This window comes from Sander vitreus, chromosome 24 (genome assembly GCF_031162955.1).
Source record: "Sander vitreus isolate 19-12246 chromosome 24, sanVit1, whole genome shotgun sequence".
NCBI classification, from domain to species: domain Eukaryota; kingdom Metazoa; phylum Chordata; class Actinopteri; order Perciformes; family Percidae; genus Sander; species Sander vitreus.
In genome coordinates, this window is record NC_135878.1 from 10,827,069 (window position 1) to 10,847,265 (window position 20,197).

The following is a 20,197-nucleotide window of genomic DNA, read 5'->3' on the forward strand; positions in this document are numbered from 1 at the left end:
ATTTTGATAATGAACAACTAAACACGTTACACACTGGACCTTTAAAGCTGTATTTTCTATATTAACAATGGCTCAAATGGCTATGTGTAATGTAAAATGGGTCAATTGTAGTGAAAACTCACAGAGAATTATTATTCACCTCAGCAGTTCCCTTTAGCTTTACAGAGTTGTTTAGCATCTTTCAGCTAATTGTTCCTTTTTTGTGGCCTGCAATTGTTTTGGTTCACTCTCACCGCTCTCATCAACCTGGTTTCCAGCCACAACAGGCAGCAGTTATCAGCGAAAAAGCTAAAGCGCCAGATATTTCCCTCATGAGTGTAAACTAAAGCATTGCTAAAATCTCTCTAACTAACTATTAATGTGTAAATAAGCAATTATTTACTAACATGTTAGCAATAACAACTTTCTAAAGTAATGATATGTCAGATGTGTTTTTGTCAATTTCTGTTGCCCTACTGGCCACGAAAATCAATTAATGCAGCTAAAACATTTTCTGAAACCTCTTAATGTTGCCTTGGCTGTGTTTAAATTTGACAAAGTTGATAACAAAACAGGTTAAAAAGTGATCCAGCAAAGATTAAGATTTGATAGAAGCCATTATGTGGCTGTGGGTAGAAACCGGTCGTCTACCAATCAGAAGGTCGGTGGTCCAATCCCTAGCCCTTGCAGTCTCCATGTTGAAGTGTCCTTGGGCAAGACAGTGAACCCTGAATTGCTCCCAAAGCTAGGCCATGTGTGAATGTGCGTGAATCTGGCAGCTTGTATGGCAGCCTCAGCCACCTTTAGTGTCTAGTCATTAGGACTAGAAAAGCGCTATACACTGTAAATGCAGTCAATTTGCCATAAATGTCCCTGTATCTAAGACTTACCTAACTGACAGTAGGGATGTGAAGAGCTATTAGTCTTCATAACCTAAATAAATCCACCACTCCTCTACATTCTCGAAAAAGTAATTTCTTTTAACAAGTATTAGTTCTGCAGATGTCCAATTTAAAACTATTGCAATGTATTTTAATTAGCCATGGTTACCAAAGTGAACATTTGTATTTCTCATTTGGTTCGTAAGCAGGAAACGCTTTAGAAAATGTTGATGGCTGTCCTTCATCTTGGCTGCAGGTATACAGATCTGTGAAGGGGACCGTTTTGATGTGCCTGTAGCGTTTGCACCAAACTCTATGGAGCTAAAACAGGTCTGGCTCTGCATCACTGTGAAGCACTGCAGCCGCCCGAGCAACAACAGTACCTTCAGTACAGACGACGTGAGGTGTGTGTGTGTGTGTGTGTGTGTGTGTGTGTGTGTGTGTGTGTGTGTGTGTGTGTGTCTTTTTTCTGCATAAGAGGCTATGTCTGAGTCTATGCCTGGTTCCAGACAAGCTTCTAGACATTCAGTAAAGCTCATTAGCATTTTATATTCCAACATCCAGGTGGGTTTTCACATAGCCTGTCATTGTAAACAAAGTGAATACGAGTTACTTGTCAACAAAAGTGTTGACAAGTAACTCTTGGAAGTGTTGAAAGTGCTCAGTACAGTTTTGAGCTCATCAAAGATGTTCTGTTCCCTACAGTGGGAACAGTATAGTATATCTAGAATGTACCATCCATTCATATTAATGCCCACTCAGGATCACAAGTAGCTGTGCTATTGCACATTGGGCGAGAAGCAGGGTAAATCCTGAACAGGTCGTCTCACGTACACATCTATCACACTCACACCTTGGAACACTTTGAGGAAACCCATGCTGGCAAAGGCACCATAATCCATTACTTTTACAGTACTGTACAATTGCTTTGGCTCAGTTTTTTTAATGTGTTTCAATGTGCAAAACACATAACGCAAACAGGCAAACTGACTCCTAAATATAAATTTGAGGCCAAAAATAGGAATACTGCATTTCGTGTGAAGGGTATGCAAATTCAAACTCCTTTGGGACAAGGAAGCCAAAGTAAATATAAAATACTCAAATAAGGTATATATCGTTTTCATTCTTAATCTTATCTTCATAATTATTTGATTCAATTGTGATTAATTATTTAACAACAAACAAAGGTTGGGTATTCAATCAATGTAGTCTTTAGTTAAATAAACGTAGCAGCTAGTATCCTTAGCTCTGTGAAAAATCTAATCTGATTTCTAACATGCTGTACACGGCTGTTGGTCTGGTTTTAGATTTTGGCCTGCCACAGATATCCTGTTAGGAAGAGGCCTGGCATGTTTTTAAATCCAGTTATGGTTCATTACTAATCCCAAGTAATGTGTGCACTCTATATCAAAATAAATATTTCAGGTCAGAGCAGGAATTGTCAACCATCTGTTGGATTTACCCTATCCGTGGAATTCCCATGGAGGTTCCTGTTGAGAACTCTCCACTGGGCGTGATCCATTGTGAAGCGGGCTGCCAGCAGGAAAGGAAGATGGATGTACTGCTCACTGGATGTGTGCTGGGGAATGAAGACCGGAAAGGACAGGAAGGTGTGTGCCAGTTTGTGATTTTTACTTTTTTACTGTTTTTTACTGTTTTTTTTCCAAGAGTCCTAGTGGTGCTGCAATATTAGAAAACACTTTTTTAAACCTTGTGACAATAGGGGATATTTTGAGGGTCATAATTCTGAAAATATTTAGTAGTTGACTAATAGCAGTAGTTGTAGCACTCCAAAAGCAGATAGAGGAATACTTTTCAGAAAGATTACGAAATGACAGCATTTTACCACGAATTAAGATGACTTGAAAATGTTTTCTACTCTCATCTAAAACTGTTTCACTTTCTGTAGACCTTACAAAATATTTGATCATGACCACAGTGTTAAGTGATGTACCTAGACCTAGAATTTCTTCAAAAAGGGATTCCTTAATTTCTCTTCCAATAGCAATTCTGATACCAAAACTCAGGGTGTCTGCCGATACTGAGTACTGATCCGATACCAGTGCTCTGTTTTTCCTAAATGTTAAATGTGTATTACACTTCCTTGCTGCATTAGTATAGTTGAGATCATTCTTATCAGAGGTGGAAAGTAACAAAATACATTTACTCACATTACTGTATTGATTAGTTTTGTTGTGTATTTTGTTTTTTTTCAAGTAGTTTTTAAAATGGGTATTTTAAAATGTACTTGTTTACGTTACGAGTGAAGTATTGTATTTCGCTACATTACAAATCCTATCCGTTACTGAGTAAAAAAAATAAATAACTTAGACTAACGGAAACCGAAAGGAAAAAATAATCGCGCACCAGACCTGGGCATTCTTTTTTGTGCGAACATATTCAGCTTCTTCTTCTCTGGTTGCAAGTCGCAATTAAAAAGAAGTAGAAGAAGAACTGCAATGTGTCGGACCCCTGTGTCAGCTAGAGACGTTAGCATGGACGTGAATGAGCTGTTATCCCTCAAAAATGTCAGCTTGTGGGAAAGAAAGAAAGGTCGATACAGAGTGCCGAGTTTTTAACCAAACATGGACTTCTAAGTATTTATTTACTGAAGTCAAAGGTAAAGCCGCGTGCTTAGTTTGCATAGAACAGATTGCTGTGTTAAAAGATTATAATTTGAATCGCCACTACAATACTAAACACGCAGAGAAATACAACAACTTGACTGATGCAGAGCGGGCACGGACATCTGAAGCTTTGCTAGTTAAGCTGCAAAAGCAACAATGCATCCAGGGACGTAAGTAGTCAAGACCAGCTTTGTGATATCCCACAAATTCGCCAAAAACAGTAAGCTATTATCTGAAGGGGAGTTTATTAAAGAGTGTTTGGTGGACTCAGCAGAATTGAGTTTAGCCTATTGGTCCTGCCCTCCACAACAGTCCCTTTTTCTCATCTAATTAGCTCATACGGGCTACTTAGGTGTGTAGAAGCTAGCTGCTAATCTGGGCTGTGAACATTAGGGTCTAACCCTTTTTATGGAGTCAAAACACGTGAGGAAGTCTTGATTTGCATTATAACTATTGTTTATGTTTGTGAAGAACAGAAGGATGGCCCTCGGAACTAACAATGTATGGTACTTTCACTTTCAATTGATTGTTGATTGAAACGTTTTATGGGATGGTCTGAACTAAAATTGCACATTATACCTTTCTAAGGGTCTTAAATGTCATGTGTGACATGTGTTATGCTGTTATTACATGTTTATACATTTGTATAGATGTACATTTTTCTTTTATTAAAAACAAAATAGTTTTGGATTTATGACCCCTGGTCCTATTTTCACTACATGGGAGAGATCCCCCCCGCCCTGTTTTACAGTTTATTTTAATGTAACTAAGTAACTTTTACTTATTTTAAATGAACTACTTATTACTTTTACTTGAGTAATTTTTCAGATAGGTATTTTTTACTTTTACTTGAGTAATATTTCATCAAAGTATTGGTACTTTTACTTGAGTACAATATTTTAGTACTTTTTCCACCTCTGATTCTTATGTAAATTATTGTGAGGCTGTAAAAATTGAGCAGTGGGGACTATATCACATAGCAAAGGTTGGAAACAAAGAACATTCTGAGTCTTTTTAAGTTCAGGGAGGGGGGGACATTTTTTTTCTTTATAACATTAGCTAACCACATATGGCATTGTTAGTACTTTTTTGCAGTAAAGGCTTACCACTGACTCCACAGTAGAATGTATTTATTATAAAGCACATGCAGGATGTGGATGTGTAAAATAGTAACTTGACACATTGACATGCGCTCACAATGAACAGAGCAGAAAGAAAAACTATTTATTTAATGAGGAGTGTTCACCTCTTGCTGATACCCTATTTTATGACTAGCAAAAAATCCTCAGTATGCTTGAATAAAAAAAAAATGAAGCATCAAATTAAACAAAAATTGTAGACATTTTAAGTACAGCAGCTCATAGTGCGTTCCATTTACCTCGCAACTCGGAAGCTGAAGCTGGGAATGACGTCACACCGGAGATGAATGTGTTCCATTTACAAGTCGGATTTTGTTTTCGTTAGCTCTAGCCAGGTTAGCCATTGTTAGCAATGCCAGTTTGTAACAACGCATTACGCTGTTTTTTTGTGCATACAAACAGCCTAACAACATGTCCACATATAGAAGATGGACAGCACTGTGTGTACGACTGATTTAGTGAGACACAAATAAGACGAGGGCTTATATCTGTATGTTACTACAGCTTTCACAACTGTTGATGCACAGAGCAGCCATGTTGGATTTTTAGCTCAGGGTACTCTGTGGTTGTCCGAGTTCCGAGCTCGGAAATCCGAGGTCAGGGGGCGTGGTTCCGACTTTGACCTCGGAAAATCCGGCTTCCGAGTACAAATGGAACGCATCGGTATGTTCTCTTTTTTTCTGGTGGTTCTTGCAGCTGCTCAATCACCTTCTTATTATTTCTTACTCCCGGACAGTTTCCCGGGTGATGGGGAAAGACTTCCTGTGTGCGGTTCGTTCAGACAGCGAAACAGAGCACTCAGAGGTGGAGGACTGCCTTTCTGCCTCCGTCGATGCAGTGAGAAGGGACCCTGAGACTGGCATCGTATCACTCACCCTTAATCTAGTCTACACTCCTCTCAGGCCATGCAGGTTACAGTACTACAGACACACACCACACACACACACACACACACACACACAAAAAAAACCTGTTCAAAGAAAATGTGACACACATTGACAAGCACGCAGGAAAATGAAATACACACTGAGAAACATTTAGATAGAGGAGGAATGTGTCTCTTTGTTGCAGAGATTCAGTAGCGTTTGAGTTAAATCCTGTTCTTCTCCTTGTTAAACCTCTCAATAGGTTGTGTTGCCAGCTAAAGCAAACAAACACCTTGCACACTCAAGAGAAATTATTATACACACAAATGCACATAGAAAAAAAGAAACCATACAGGCACATTTTGAGAGACACAAACCACAGACTCGCACCACATTAAAAGCCAAAAGACCAGAGAGAGATGTAGACATACACAAACACTCATTTGAAGAGAGAACTAAACACACACAAACACACACACACTCATGCACGCACACACACACACACACACACACACACACACACACACACACACACACACACACACACACACACACACACACAGACACACTTTGAGAGTATTATGCAGACTGACAGAGGCAAAAAAACACAAATTTGTACACACAGAGAAACAAATATGCACACCTCTTTTGTGTGGGGGAAAAAAACAAAAGGATGCTAATAATAAGTCTGAAAAACAAACAAGCACATACAGTACTAGCACATTCTCACACGCACAGACACACAACAGGAAAGAAGGCATACAAACACAATGTGTTTGTTTCTCTTTCTTTCTCTCTGCAGATAACACACTTGCATTGAGCGTAGTGAGTAAACACTGCATTCATTTATCTCTTGTCTTTCTCCCTCTAAAGTACAGTCTCTTCTTCCTCTATCTCACTCTTTCTCCCATCTTCTCTCTCTCTCTCTCTCTCTCTCTCTCTCCATGTGGGTGTGGACTCTGCATTCATTTATAACTACTGTCTACATGTGCTGAGTCTAAATGTTTGTAGCTAAAGGATGCTGTGCTATCTCAGAGGTAAAGGAGGAGGCCAGCTCATTAGCTGCCTCTGCTTTAACAGCACTTGCCACGTTAGGTCAGATCCCTATAGACAAGACATTAACTCTGGTGTGACCTTAAAGCACATTTGATACTTTTTAGGTTTAAAATGCAAGGGATTCTCCTCTTGCTTTTCTGATCAATTCACACATGGCTTTTTGAAGATCTCATATAATGGCAGTCAATGAGAAAAGCATTTGGATATTTCTTTGACTTAAGCTTCTTAGGTTTGAATTGTCAATTATTCACACACTTTATCCTTGACGCTTTGGTGAGCCAACTTTAAGTTGTTGAGGCAATTCTTCTCATGTCAGATCACTGAAAAGGACACCATGGCATTAAGACACTTGTATTGGACAACGTTGTATTGGGACTGAAAATTAAAACACAGGCATTAAAAACTATTTTATTCTATTTTGAGATTGTCTGCATGCTGATGTGTTTTTCCATGACAGTCTTCGGATTTCCGTTTTCAACTTCTTTTTTTAAGCCTGTGTTTTATTTTTCGGTGGAACTTTTTTCAGGGCCAGTACTTCTTTCAGTGCCAATACAACTTTTTCAAATAAAAGTGTTTCAAAGCCAATGTTTCCTTTTTCAGTTCAGGTTTTGTTTTGATTGCCAAAAAAAACCTTCAATGCAAAAATTTTATGTCACTATCCTAGCTCCATAAAAAGAGGTTTAAAAAAACTAATTCAACCGTAATAATTGGACTGGCACTCCTTCCCTATATTCTCAACTGCTTTGATGAAATTATGAATATGCACCAACACTTAAAGGGGTGATAGAATGCAAAACAGATTTTACCTTGTCATAGTTGAATAACGACAGTTTGGAGGGTAAATAGGACATACATAGAAGCTCAAAATCCCATTGATACCTCTTTCCTCTGCAAATCTCACATTTTGAAACTGCCGCTGAAAACGGGCGAGTCTGAACAAAGCTGGAAGTTGACGTCAGCATCCCAACTCCTAGTCTTTGTCACGCACCAACATTTGCATAAGCTACACCACTGACCTGTGGTCAGCTTAGTCTTCTGAATCTAGCTAGGTCATGCAGATCTCCAGAGGTCCGCTATTTAATTACTAAATGCACTTCTGAGACTTTTTTATGTGAGAAATAAACTATGTAAAGGTCAAATATGGGCCGTTTTACGAAAATTTATGGCTAATTGCAAATTTTGTCCGACTGTGTGTCGCAGTTCAGCAGGAGCTCAGCAGGCTACGTGACAGCGGCCGGTGCTGCCTCGCCGCCCGCCGTGTCCTACTTCATAGATTCCAGCTCGCTGTGAGCTAGCTGGATCTTCGTCACGAAGGGAAGCCTTCAGCTCCCGCTTTGCGCAGGTAGGGAAGCTCCCTACCCGCGCAAAGTCACCGTTTCTGGGTTACTGGACTACAAAATGCCGAGGCCCTGATGGAGCTCCAGGGCCTGCAGCTAGCTGCGGTCTTTACCCATAGGATTGAAGGGACAGTAGCAGCTAACGAAATCCCTAATGTTCACAAAAATGCATTAAATTGAAATCAGACACCATTGTTAGCTTTATAAGACCTTGGGGTAGATGTTATATAAGTGGTGTGACGAAATTCTAACTGTAAATATACTTTAATTATGCCAAAAGTGAAGCTAACTAGCTAGCCGCGATCTGTACACATAGGATTGAAGGAACAGTAGCAGCTAACGAAATCCCTAGCTAATGTTCACAAAAATGCATTAAATTGACACCATTGTTAGCTTTATAAGACCTTGGGGTAGATGTTATATAAGTGGCGTGACGAAATTCAAACTAAATATACTCTAGTTATGCCGGCAGCTGGCAGCCAGCCAGCCCCGAGCCCCGGTCGTCCAGTAGCCGAGAAACGGTGACTTTCACTGGGTATGGAGGTTGCTGTTTTCTCGTCAGACTGTGCGAAGCTCCTAAAGTCCGACACGTCTTACTAAATTTGCAATTAGCCATAAATTTTCGTAAAACGGCCCATATTTGAGCTTTATATAGTTGATTTCTCGCATAAAAAAGTCTCAGAAGTGAATTTAATAACGGAATAGCCCGACAAACAACATATAACGTTGCAGTGTCTGAAATATGAGACCTGCTGTCTCGTCTCCAATGTGTTTCTATGGGGTTTGCTCAAACCAATCAGCTCATCTAAATATTCATGAGCATACCATATTTGGAAGAAAAGCTCTTGTTCCAAATAGAGCCATATTCACAGGGTAGTTAAGGTCCTAATAAAATAGCATTCAGGCAATTTTCAGCCCAACCAATGTTACATACCCTATTAGGAGACCTTAAGGAACAGTGTGAAATACCCTATATAATCATTCTATCGTCCCTTTAACAATAAGCATGTGAGCAAATAGGAAGATTCCAAACCAAAACGGGGGGTTTTCAAATTTCTCTGGTTTAGGGGCTCTGAAACAGCGTTTCAGATCAGTATGAATGTCAGAATCAGAATCAGAAAGGGTTTTATTGCCAAGTACGTTTTTTAACACATACAAGGAATTTGTTTTGGTGTTGTTGGTGCACGTCACACATTCTTTAGATGGAATATTAAACAATATAAGTATAGGTACAAACAATATAAGTATAAGTATATTTACACAGTATGTATTAAGTTAAAAATAAAGAATAAATAAAGTTATAAATAAAAAATAAAGAGCAAAGAGCATTACAGCAGAGAGAGAACAGTAGCCTGAAGGTGGAGAGTCAGGGTGGTTTCGGGGCCTTGTTAATAAGGCTAGTGGCGGAGGGGAAAAAGCTGTTCATGTGACGTGAGGTTTTGGTCCTGATGGACCTCAGCCTCCTGCCAGAGGGGAGTGTCTCAAAGAGTTTGTGTCCGGGGTGGGAGGGGTCGGCCGCAATCTTTCCAGCACGCTTCAGAGTCCTAGTGGCGTATAGGTCCTGGAGCGGTGGCAGATTGCAGCCAATCACCTTCTCTGCTGACCGAATGACACGCTGCAGTCTGCCCTTGTCCTTGGCTGTGCTAGCAGCGTACCAGATGGTGATGGAGGATGTGAGGATGGACTCAATGATGGCTGTGTAGAAGTGCACCATCATTGTCTTTGGCAGGTTGAATTTCTTCAGCTGCCGCAGGAAGTACATCCTCTGTTGTGTTTTCTTCACGAGGGAGTTGATGTTCAGCTCCCACTTGAGGTCCTGTGAGATGGTAGTTCCCAGGAAGCGGAAAGACTCCACAGTGTCAATTGTGGAGCCACAGAGGGTGATGGGGGCAGGTGGGGCTGGGTTCTTTCTGAAGTCCACAACCATCTCCACTGTCTTTAGAGAGTTGAGCTCTAGATTGTTTTGCTTGCACCAGGTCAGCCTCCCACCTGTAGGCGGACTCGTCACCATCAGAGATGAGTCCGATGAGGGAGGTGTCTTCCGCAAACTTCAGAAGCTTGACAGACTGGTGACTAGAGGTGCAGCTGTTGGTGTACAGGGAGAAGAGCAGGGGGGAAAGAACACAGCCCTGGGGCGATCCGGTGCTGATGGACTGTGAGTCGGAGACGTGTTTCCCCAGCTTCACATGCTGCTTCCTGTCAGACAGGAAGTCAGTGATCCACCTGCAGGTGGAGTCAGGCACGCCTAGCTGGGAGAGTTTCTCCTGGAGCAGAGCCGGGATGATGGTGTTAAAGGCAGAGCTGAAGTCCACAAACAGGATCCTGGCGTAGGTTCCTGCGGAGTCCAGGTGCCGGAGGATGTAGTGGAGGGCCAGGTTGACTGCATCGTCTACATACCTATTGGATCTGTAGGCAAACTGCAGGGGGTCAAGGAGGGGGTCAGTGATGGCTTTGAGGTGTGAAAGCACAAGGCGCTCAAAGGACTTCATAACCACAGAGGTCAGGGCGACGGGTCTGAAGTCATTAAGTCCTGTGGTCCTTGGCTTCTTGGGGACAGGGATAATGGTTGAGGAGATGGAGGAGGTGGAGGGAGGTGGCTGTAGCTGTAGGGAGGTGTCGTGGGGGATGGTGTCAGGACTGTCCTTTTGTCTTTCAAATCGACAGTAGAACTCGTTCAGGTCGTTGGCTAGGTGTCGGTCATTGAAGGAGTGGGGGGTTTTAGGCTTATAGGTGGTGATCTGCCTAAGTCCTTTCCAGACAATCGCAGAGTCGTTCGCTGAGAACTGGCGTTGGAGCTTCTCAGAGTACCATCGTTTAGCCTCCTTCACTGCCTTGCTAAACTTGTACTTCGACTCTTTAAATCTGTCTTTGTCCCCACTCCTGAACGCCTCTTCCTTGGTCAGCCTTAACCTTCTGAGTTTGGCTGTGAACCAGAGTTTGTCATTGTTGTAACTCACCCTGGTGCTTGATGGAACACAGCAGTCCTCACAGAAGCTGATGTATGACGTCACAGCTTCTGTGTACTCATCCAGACTGTTGGTAGCAGTCCTGAACACATCCCAGTCAGTAGAATCCAAACACGACTGGAGATCCTCCACAGCCTCACTGGTCCACTTCCTTGATGTCCTCACTACAGGTTTGCAGATCTTTAGTCTCTGCCTGTAGGCGGGGATCAGGTGAACCATTACGTGGTCAGAGAAACCCAGTGCAGCACGGGAGACTGCGTGATAAGCATCCCTGACTGTGGTGTAACAGTGATCCAGAATGTTCTCCTCTCTGGTCAGGCTTTTAATATGCTGTCTATATTTAGGGAGTTCATGAGTGAGGTTCCCTTTATTAAAGTCACCAAGGACAATAACTAGGGAGTCCGGGTTGGTCCGCTCCACACACAGTATCTGGTCGGCAAGCATGCGCTGTGCGTCCTGCACGTTGGCCTGCGGTGAGATGTAAACACTGACCAGAATGAATGAGTGGAACTCACGGGGTGAATAAAAAGGCTTACAGTTTATGATGAAATATTCCAGGTCAGGAGAACAATGCTGCTGGATCACTGTCACGTCGTTGCACCAACCGCTGTTGATGTAGAAACAGATTCCTCCACCTTTAGTTTTGCCGGAGAGATCCGTGTCTCTGTCCGCTCTGAAAAGCTGGAAGCCTGCCAGCTGCAGCGCAGAGTCCGTTATTAATCCACAGAGCCACGTCTCCGTGAAGCACAAAACAGATGAAGAAAAGTCCCTGTTTCTCACCAACAGCAGTTGTAATTTTTCCAGTTTGTTGGGCAGTGAGCGCATGTTAGAGAGGAATATTCCCGGGAACGGTGTGCGTAATCCTCGCTGGCGGAGACGCACAAAGCGCACCGGCCTGTTTCCCTCTCCTCCGACATTTCGCTGCGTGAGCAAAGGTGAGCCCACCTTTGACCAGAATGTCCAAAATTTCCAGTGAAGGGAGAAGAAAAGTGGGAAATAAGTCTGATGGTGTTGTTCCCCTGAAGTTCACGAGCTCTTCACTGGTGAACATCGCTCGGGTGCTTTGATTATCTAGCACCGCTCCACATATCACTCTTACGATACACTAGCTGTTGTTATAGCAACGGAAAATGCTCTCGGCTGCTTTTTTGGACAAAAACGCTGCCAGCTTCTTCTTCTTTTTTTACTATAAAAGCGCCCTTGTCAACTTTTTCTTGTCAAAAAAGACGCCAAGTGTGATCATGGCCTAAGGGTGCCCTGTGGAGTGTTCTTGTAAACACACAAAAGTTCTTTTTACATTCAGTGTTACTTACAAATTGTGTGTATCCTTGAGGTCCAACAAAAGTGTTCAATACATTTCCTTCCTCATAAAACATTTACAAAGGTGATTTTTTAAAGCATTTTAAATCCTGCATTTTTTACATCCATGTGCACTTGCTTGCAGTCTTCTTCTTTTCTGTCTTTGCTGGCGAATTGCTGCGTTTCTGGGGGCATTAAGAAGAAGAAGACATACTTAATTAATCCCCGAAGGGGAAGTTGCATTTTACACTCTGTTGTTACACACACTACACAAAGGCCTGAAATACACACACATGCCCAGGACCTATACATGCACTAGTTAGAGAGATATCAGCCAGTACCACTACCTCACAATGGTGTAAAACCATAGGTAGGAATGTGACTAGCGTCACCTGTGCACATGCATGTGTGTCCTTGTGCCCATGCACAATACAAACAAAACGGGTCCAACTCATAACATCCTCTGTTGCAGCTACAAGAAGTCAAAAACTCATTGTTTACAACCACCTTCTTACTTAAAATAAACACTGTAGTTACTTAGAAATTATCCATTCTAACTTTCATTCATTCATTCAACCTTTATTTATCCTCGAGAGATCATTGAGGGGCGACCTCAAAGAAAATCAAAACTCGATTTTATCAAGTCAGATTACAAAGACAAATACAGAACATGAAAATGGTTTGATAAATACATTAGGATAATAGGGATGCAAAAGAAAATTCAATTATGTAAAGCAGTTAAGAAGTAGAAGTTTGCAGGTTTAAAACTAGATTTCTAAATTGTCCGAACGGCACAACTGAGTTGATTTTAAGAAAGTGCTGTAATTTGTTCCAGGAGTCGGGTGCACTAAAACTAAAAGCAGTTTTACCAAGTTGATAATGTCCCCCTGACTATGTAATGGAAATATACAGTATGATCTCAGTCACAATGTATCTACTCTCTACTGTCCTCCTTACTGTACATTATATGTGACATCCTGCTGAGTGAAGAGTGCATTCATTTATCAGCTCCTGCCTTCATCTGTGGAGGCAATTAATGAGGCGTGCCCTGGTAGGATCAATACCTCTGAGAGCTAATGAGTTCTCCATGAGGAAATGACGGGGGGTGTGGTGTCGCTAATCTGCTCTTCCATTATCTACGTTATTATTCTGCCGTGGGTAGTGAGATGAGGAAACCAAGTATCACAAGCTAAAAGCGGGAACATTAAAGACCGGTTTAGAGAATCATGTTTCCGTAGATAAATAGGAATGCTCAAATTACCATTTTTTCAGATGAATTAGAGTGGAAGAACGACTTGAAGACAAACATGAGTGGAACGCAGACTAAATCAGAGGTATTCATCTGTGTGCCACAGAGGGCAAACTGTGTTAAGGTTTTTATTCCAGTTGAAGCCTAATGCAGTTTATTTCACTGATTAGTTCCTCTTCCTTTTTGACATGGTCCTGGTGTATAGCTTAAAGGGAAGATTTGCTACCCTTTAATGTGGATGTCCAATCAGTAGAGCTGTAGCAATTCCACATTTTTCTATACAATTTAATTGTCTCAGAAATAATAATAATAATATTAATAATTAATATTTTTAATAATAAAAATAATAATTGTCTGGTTCAGTCAAATTTTAAAATATTTATTTATTCCTTTAAAACAAATTAAAGTTTTGAATGTATCATATATATATATAAATATTATCTGACATATGTCAGATAATGTAATAACACAAATACACAGCATATGAATGTATCCTCATCAATAAAAAACAAAGCATTAATCATTAACAAAAAAACTGCATGTTTGATTTCTCTGGCTTGAGACAGCTTCAGCCCAGGATGTTTGGAGTTGCTATGGCAACAAGTGACAGCTGCCGTTAGCATAGCTTTAGATCAACAGTCCGACCAATAATCACTTATATAAACAAAATCAACAATTACCATCAACAGTCATAACCCTTAGGACCTTATCTAATGAGAGCTGACAAGTTGTGTTGTGTTTGCTTTCGGCAGCTCAGGTTCTGGAGGCTCCTCCCCTGGCCATATCCTCCCCGCTGCATCCACAGCCTCCCTCAGCCTCTCCTTTTTGCCTTAACCAAGAGTCCATCACAATAAAAGAATGGCTCCTTTTTACTGCTAACCTACAATATATATATGCTACCGAAATGAATTAGAAATGCTGCAATATGTTTCAGTAGGCTTTTTTTCCCTAAACTAAAGTAATGCAACACACTTTTACAACAAACATTTTGTTTTATGAATAATTGGTGCCTAAATCTGTCAGACTTTCATTTCTGTCTTTCATATTTTTTTTTACAACATAAAGAATATATGCTTTCATAGCCTAGTGATGTGATTGTCAGAAATGATAAGCCTTTCTCCTCACGTGCATGCACTTTTTATTAAAGGATTTTATTAAGGTTTCATGATTTATATGAGCAGAGCTTCCCATAAGCGTCGGCTGCCAGCCAAACAGCTGACTACTCATTTAAGTCTAGCCAGCTACTTTATTGTAGGCTAATACTTTTGATTAACAAGTTGCGATTCACTATGCGTGTATATTTTATGACAACTATAGCGTCCGCTTCATAACAATGCGAGCATTATGATAGAACGAGCCTCTCTGTCTGTATCAGTCCCGTGCGCGCGCACAGCTGAGACGCTGCGTGTCTTGCCGAGTAGAGAGAGGAGAATCAGCTTCAGTGTTTGACAGATATTAGCAAAATAATTGATAACAAAATACATTAAGAATAACATTGATTGCACAGACAGGGAACATCCTCATTAGACGGGCTACACCGGAAAACACCGGTGGCAGCAGTTTGACGATTGCGCATTAAAAAAAAGTCCTCTGAAAGCGCTGCATGTTCTATATAGGCTACAGTACGCCACAGGACATTTATAGGCTTAATGAAGGAACGAAATAATAAATTAGCCCATCGTTATTTACATTTTCTTTTACAGCAGAGCCATCTCTAAGACACACTAAAACAGGCAATGTTGTCAAAGTAACTGAACTGTAATAGGAAAATGCAGCCTCACTGTAATTGACAGTTTAAAATGTCCAAGAACGCCTTTTTGCTATTGACCAATATGCAAACTAATGTCAGATGCCCAAAATCACGTTTTCAAAATAAAACATGATGTCATAGAAGTCCCTGCAGTAATAGCCTATATAAGTGTGTGTATGTTTCTAATAAAACATTAAATATCATTGTGGCATGTCTTGATAAAACTTACATTGAAGGATTCAATAAATAAATAAATAATGAATGAGGTTTAACGATTCTTAATTTCAAAAGTTCTGATCAGTCAGGAGTAACTGTGGCTTTACTGTAAATATGAATAGCTATTTACAGACTGCGTGGGTTAAAACACACAAAAAGCATAATTCTCCTTTGCAATAATTCAGCACATTTACAATCGGGGAGACAAACTCATTAAAATATTAAATAATTAAGGTCAGTGTAAATGATGGAATATTGGCATTAGAATGTGCCAAATATCAGTCTAATTTACAATAATTTTGTGTTATGTTTTAACAGTTTTAAAAATAGTATGTAATGTGTGCAAAATAGAGTGTAAATACAGAGTTTTGGTGGCGGTTGAGTATTGTAACCAATTGAAAAAAACTGTGTGTGTGTGTGTGTGTGTGTGTGTGTGTGTGTGTGTCCAGGTGCTCAGCGGTACTAGCAGTGCAGTGTGTGTCCGGCAGGATCTGGGAGTTTCCTATTACTCTCATTAGCACAGAGCCTCAAGTGGATGATGTCATCCTCACTGAAGCCACTGAGTTGGGCAAGACTTCAGATGTTGGCTTTCGTCTGACCAGCACCACCAGGTGTGTGTTGACTCGCCTATCATTTTTGCTTTTTTTTTTTTTTTTGTTTGCTCTTATTCCATTCAAGTTTTCTTATAATTTAATACAAACTGCAAGTCACTACACCTATAACATTAATAGGGTTTTCCCATTGGCACTTTTGGCTGTGTCATGCCAAACCATGCCTCGCTGATTTGCGTTTCCATTATTAGCCCGAGACTGGTAAAGGAAATGGGCCTTCTCCGAGTAGGTCCAAAGCTCGCCCGACCCACCTCCAAGCAGGCTGCGGTGACGTATCGCCAATCACAGCCAACCCCTTCTAACCCCCCTTTCTCCCCCTCAAGTGTTGCGAGACTCAGCCATGGACTCAACTCATGTCTGTGCTGGAAAATCTCTGAGTGTTCAGTTCTTAGTATTTTTGTAGCTTCTAATTGAATCTCTGAATGTGATAATCTGCTTTTTTAATGGTTCATGATCGTGAGTCGTGTGAAGTTACTGCTGATGAAGACCCAACATTTCCTGATGTTGCTGCTTAATAATAGAAGCTTTTAAATAACAAAATAACAAGGGACTTTTATCGGCAAGAAGTAATAGGAAATTATAAGTTTTATCCACCGTTTTACAGCCGCTCCTTTTGACCACTCAGGCTCGCCGGCTTCTAAATAGCAAAAGCAGATGTTGCGACGTAAGAACAGGAATGTCTGAATTTGGGTACATTTTATGAAACTAAATGGTTATTGTCCACACACATCAGAGACTGTGATAATAACATCCAACATACAAGATTCACTCTCAGTGGTTTCTGTGACATGAGAAATACTTTCCGAAAGCCAAAAATACACAGCGCTGCCTTTGAGCCGTAGCCCTGAAAAGCCACGCCACTAAAGACACGCCTTCAAGATGGTAGCACTGTTTTAATGGAAAGGCAAATCCCTGCCGTGCTGGGCTGACGTGCCAAACCGAGCCTAGCCAGCACATAGGGAAAAACCTTATTAATGCAGCCATATTGCCCTTTTTGATCAAAGTTTCAAGGGCCTTTGGGTGTAAACTTAGGAACTAAAGGTTTTTGGCACCAGGAACTACCGTAGAGGAACTACATTAGTCCCTTGTTCCTCTGGTCAAAATGTAAAGTTCCAAAGATCCTCAAAAGGTCATCAGGTCTCCTGAGAAAGGTCTTGTGGTGAAAAGTGGCTAACATTCCCATTCCAGGAGGCCAGAGCCGTTCACAGCAGTGTTCCTGCCAGGCAGCAGCAATGAGTTCACAGTGACTCCAGCCTCAGGGATGTTACCTCCTGTTGGTTCTACCGGTGCCCTCATCACTGTGTCCTTCACACCTACCATGTACAGCAAGCACAGAGCAAGACTAACCATCCAGGTATTTCAATTATTTATTCTCTGATAATCTCACTGACTTTTGGGTCTATTTGTAGTTTTCTGTTTTATGGTAATAAATTGTACTAAATGTCTAGAGGTCTTTTTTTTACCGCTGCATCACTGGTCATAACATGTTACCAATAAAGTGTTTCAGAGTTATTATTACTTTTAGGAGTTTCAAGTAGTGCAGTAATTTACAGTTTATGTTACTGTTAAAAATGTCAGCTTTAACAACAAAAAAAGTTAGTTTTTTCCACTCAAAGTGCCAAGTAAGCCAGAAGCGATAGCAGGATTTCCAGCTGCAGATGTGAGATGCCACGGTACTGGCCAAAGTTAAAACCATGCATATGCTAAATGACATATTCACCACACAAACTCAGTAATTATCAGAGTTGCATGATTGACAGCTTACTTCTCTTATTAAAGGCAGCAGACATGCAGTGGACCTATGAGGTAAGAGGGAAAACCCCTCATGACTCCCCACCCATCTGTACCACACCCCCCAACGCCAGTTCTTCTGTGCTCCGCCCAGCCAATGAACAGCAGCAGAACTTTGTGGTTCGGAACCTTCGGCTTCCCGCCCTGGCTAACTCGTCCCCTCTCAAAGTCCGCAGATAAAGGACATTCTCACTCTCTCCTACAGCTAAGGATCGTCATTTGTGTCTAACTTCCTTTTTGACTTTTTATGTTTAGATTATAACCGCGGTTGCTTTATTTATCCAGCAACATGTGTCGTCTTCAAAGAGATACCTTTATATTTTAAAAGTGAACTGTTTGGACAGGCACATGGTGCTGATGCAGATGGATTTCATAATTGATCCTTTTTTTTTCTCTTAAAATGGCTCATTTGTCGTGTTAGTGTGTCTTATCAGCAGTTCTAATGAGCTATTTTTCTGCCAATACACATATGTTTTTTGTTTACCTTGTGGCAAGTGAAGGACATTTTTGTCAAGTTGAACTGAAGATCAATTTTGAAAACTCTTGAACTTGAAATTTGAAAAATAAATTGCCCAGTTCTTTGATTTGAAATCGGTGTTCATCACTGCTAATGTATCTCGAATTGTAATGAACCTTGAACCTTCATTTAAACATCATACATGTAACACAGTTGGCAAAAAAAACCTCCACATGCAAAATTCCTTCTGTAGCTGCTTTCTTCATCTCCTTGTCTTTCTTTATGATTGGTATGAATTGAAAGAGTCACTGTTCCTGACACACATTCAGCAGTTATAAGAGGTATGATAAGCAATAAATGCCAGTAACGGTTATGGTGTCCCTATAATGCCTAAGAGTAAAATGTTACCAACTTTGTTTTATTCATCCCTTCCCTTATGATCCTGTGTTAGGCAGATATTGCCACCCCACATTATATTACACCAGCCAGGACAACCTTGAAATACAGTGCAACCTTTCTGAAAATCTCAGTATCTTCCATTTAATAAATCAAACCACATGAGCCTTAAGAGGTTGCCCAGTGTGTGGGCCTGTGTGCATACAAATGTATCCTACACAGCAGCTAAGGATTTTTAATAAAGTCTATTTCAGTTTCATAAATATTGTGGCTATAAAATAGTGTCTATGAAAAAGTATTCACCCTTCTTGGAAGATACCGTGTTGTTTTGCAACACTGAATCAAAGAAGATTTAATGTAAAATACTGGCAAGCTGCTTGTGTTTGTCCTTCATAAGATAAATGTACATACATTAGTGAAATGATCCATGTTAGCCATCAAATAGTTTTATGGTGCTGCATCCCTTACATACAGTATATTGCGCAGTATTGCAAGTACAGCAATGTACTTGCAATACTCTGTGGACTGTTGAACACCCTTTCCATGAAGAATATGGAATCTTCTCTTCCACTGTTCAATGGCACATTCAGTGACACTTGTTAACTTATGTACCCTTACAGCTGGGGAGAAACTTCTTATTTCTGTAGTGTAAGGGTTATGCTAAAAAGTAATTGGTTTTTACGCCGTGTTGTCCAATCTTTGGAAAGCAAGTCTTAATAACTGTTCTAAATGGCCATATAGCCATATAGCATCAATATCAGTTTAAGTGTACGCTAACAACAAAAATGTATCAGCTACCGACCAGTTTTGCTTTTGCTATTGCCATGCTACTGTCCCTCACGCAAGCAACATCATCTAGTGTTACCCCCACATGGGGCAAACATGCGCAGAAAGAATATTAATTCCAACCAGAGAGAAACGATCAAATTAACCGTTTACATGGTTATTAGGAATAATATTCCTAATATTTTCCGATAGATCGGATTATCAAAGGTTTACACCACTTCTCTTAACCAGTTTTTAGTATTTATAGTGCTCTTCATGACACATGTAACTCAAAATACGAAAAGAAAATACAAGGAACATTACTCAGAAAATCAACTAATTGCAAATCAATCAAAAGGCATGTGTTTCTGGCATCACAGCCTCCTCCTTTCTCTCCCCCCCCGAGCACAATATCCAGCTGGCTTATATTGAATCAAAGGAGATTTAATGTGTCTTTGACACTCAACAACAGAAAAGATCCTTTAATGACGAAGTCAAAACAGAACTCTATAATCTGATCTAAATTAATTACCAACATAAAATGTAGTACTCACCATTTAAAAGGACACACTTAAATCATCCCAGGTGCAGCCAATTGGTTTCACAAGTCACATAAGTCTCATAATTAAACTGAGTTCACCTCTGTCTGGAAGGTTCAAGTTTTGGTGAGTCAGCATTTTAGCAAAAACCTCCACCGTGAAGACAAAGGCTAACACTCCAAGGAACTCAATGAAAAGATGATGGAAAAGCACAGGTCAGAGGATAGATACAGAGATAAAGAGTATGTTGGAGCTGTAAATGTTTTTTAATTC

At 40.6% G+C, this 20,197-nt stretch overlaps 1 protein-coding gene across 1 annotated transcript in view; it reads left to right on the plus strand.

Annotated features, from left to right (window-relative positions):
- The window catches only part of LOC144513089 (cilia- and flagella-associated protein 47-like), a 70,913-nt gene extending 52,445 nt beyond the window's left edge, over positions 1 to 18,468 (plus strand). Inside the window, exons 62-67 of the mRNA XM_078244161.1 lie at positions 1,117 to 1,264; positions 2,286 to 2,470; positions 5,363 to 5,537; positions 15,815 to 15,976; positions 17,165 to 17,330; positions 17,756 to 18,468. Coding sequence (XP_078100287.1) covers positions 1,117 to 1,264; positions 2,286 to 2,470; positions 5,363 to 5,537; positions 15,815 to 15,976; positions 17,165 to 17,330; positions 17,756 to 17,947 — 1,028 coding nt within the window. The 3' untranslated portion in view covers positions 17,948 to 18,468. The remainder of the gene's footprint in view (positions 1 to 1,116; positions 1,265 to 2,285; positions 2,471 to 5,362; positions 5,538 to 15,814; positions 15,977 to 17,164; positions 17,331 to 17,755) is intronic.
- The last annotated feature ends 1,729 nt before the right edge of the window (positions 18,469 to 20,197 follow it).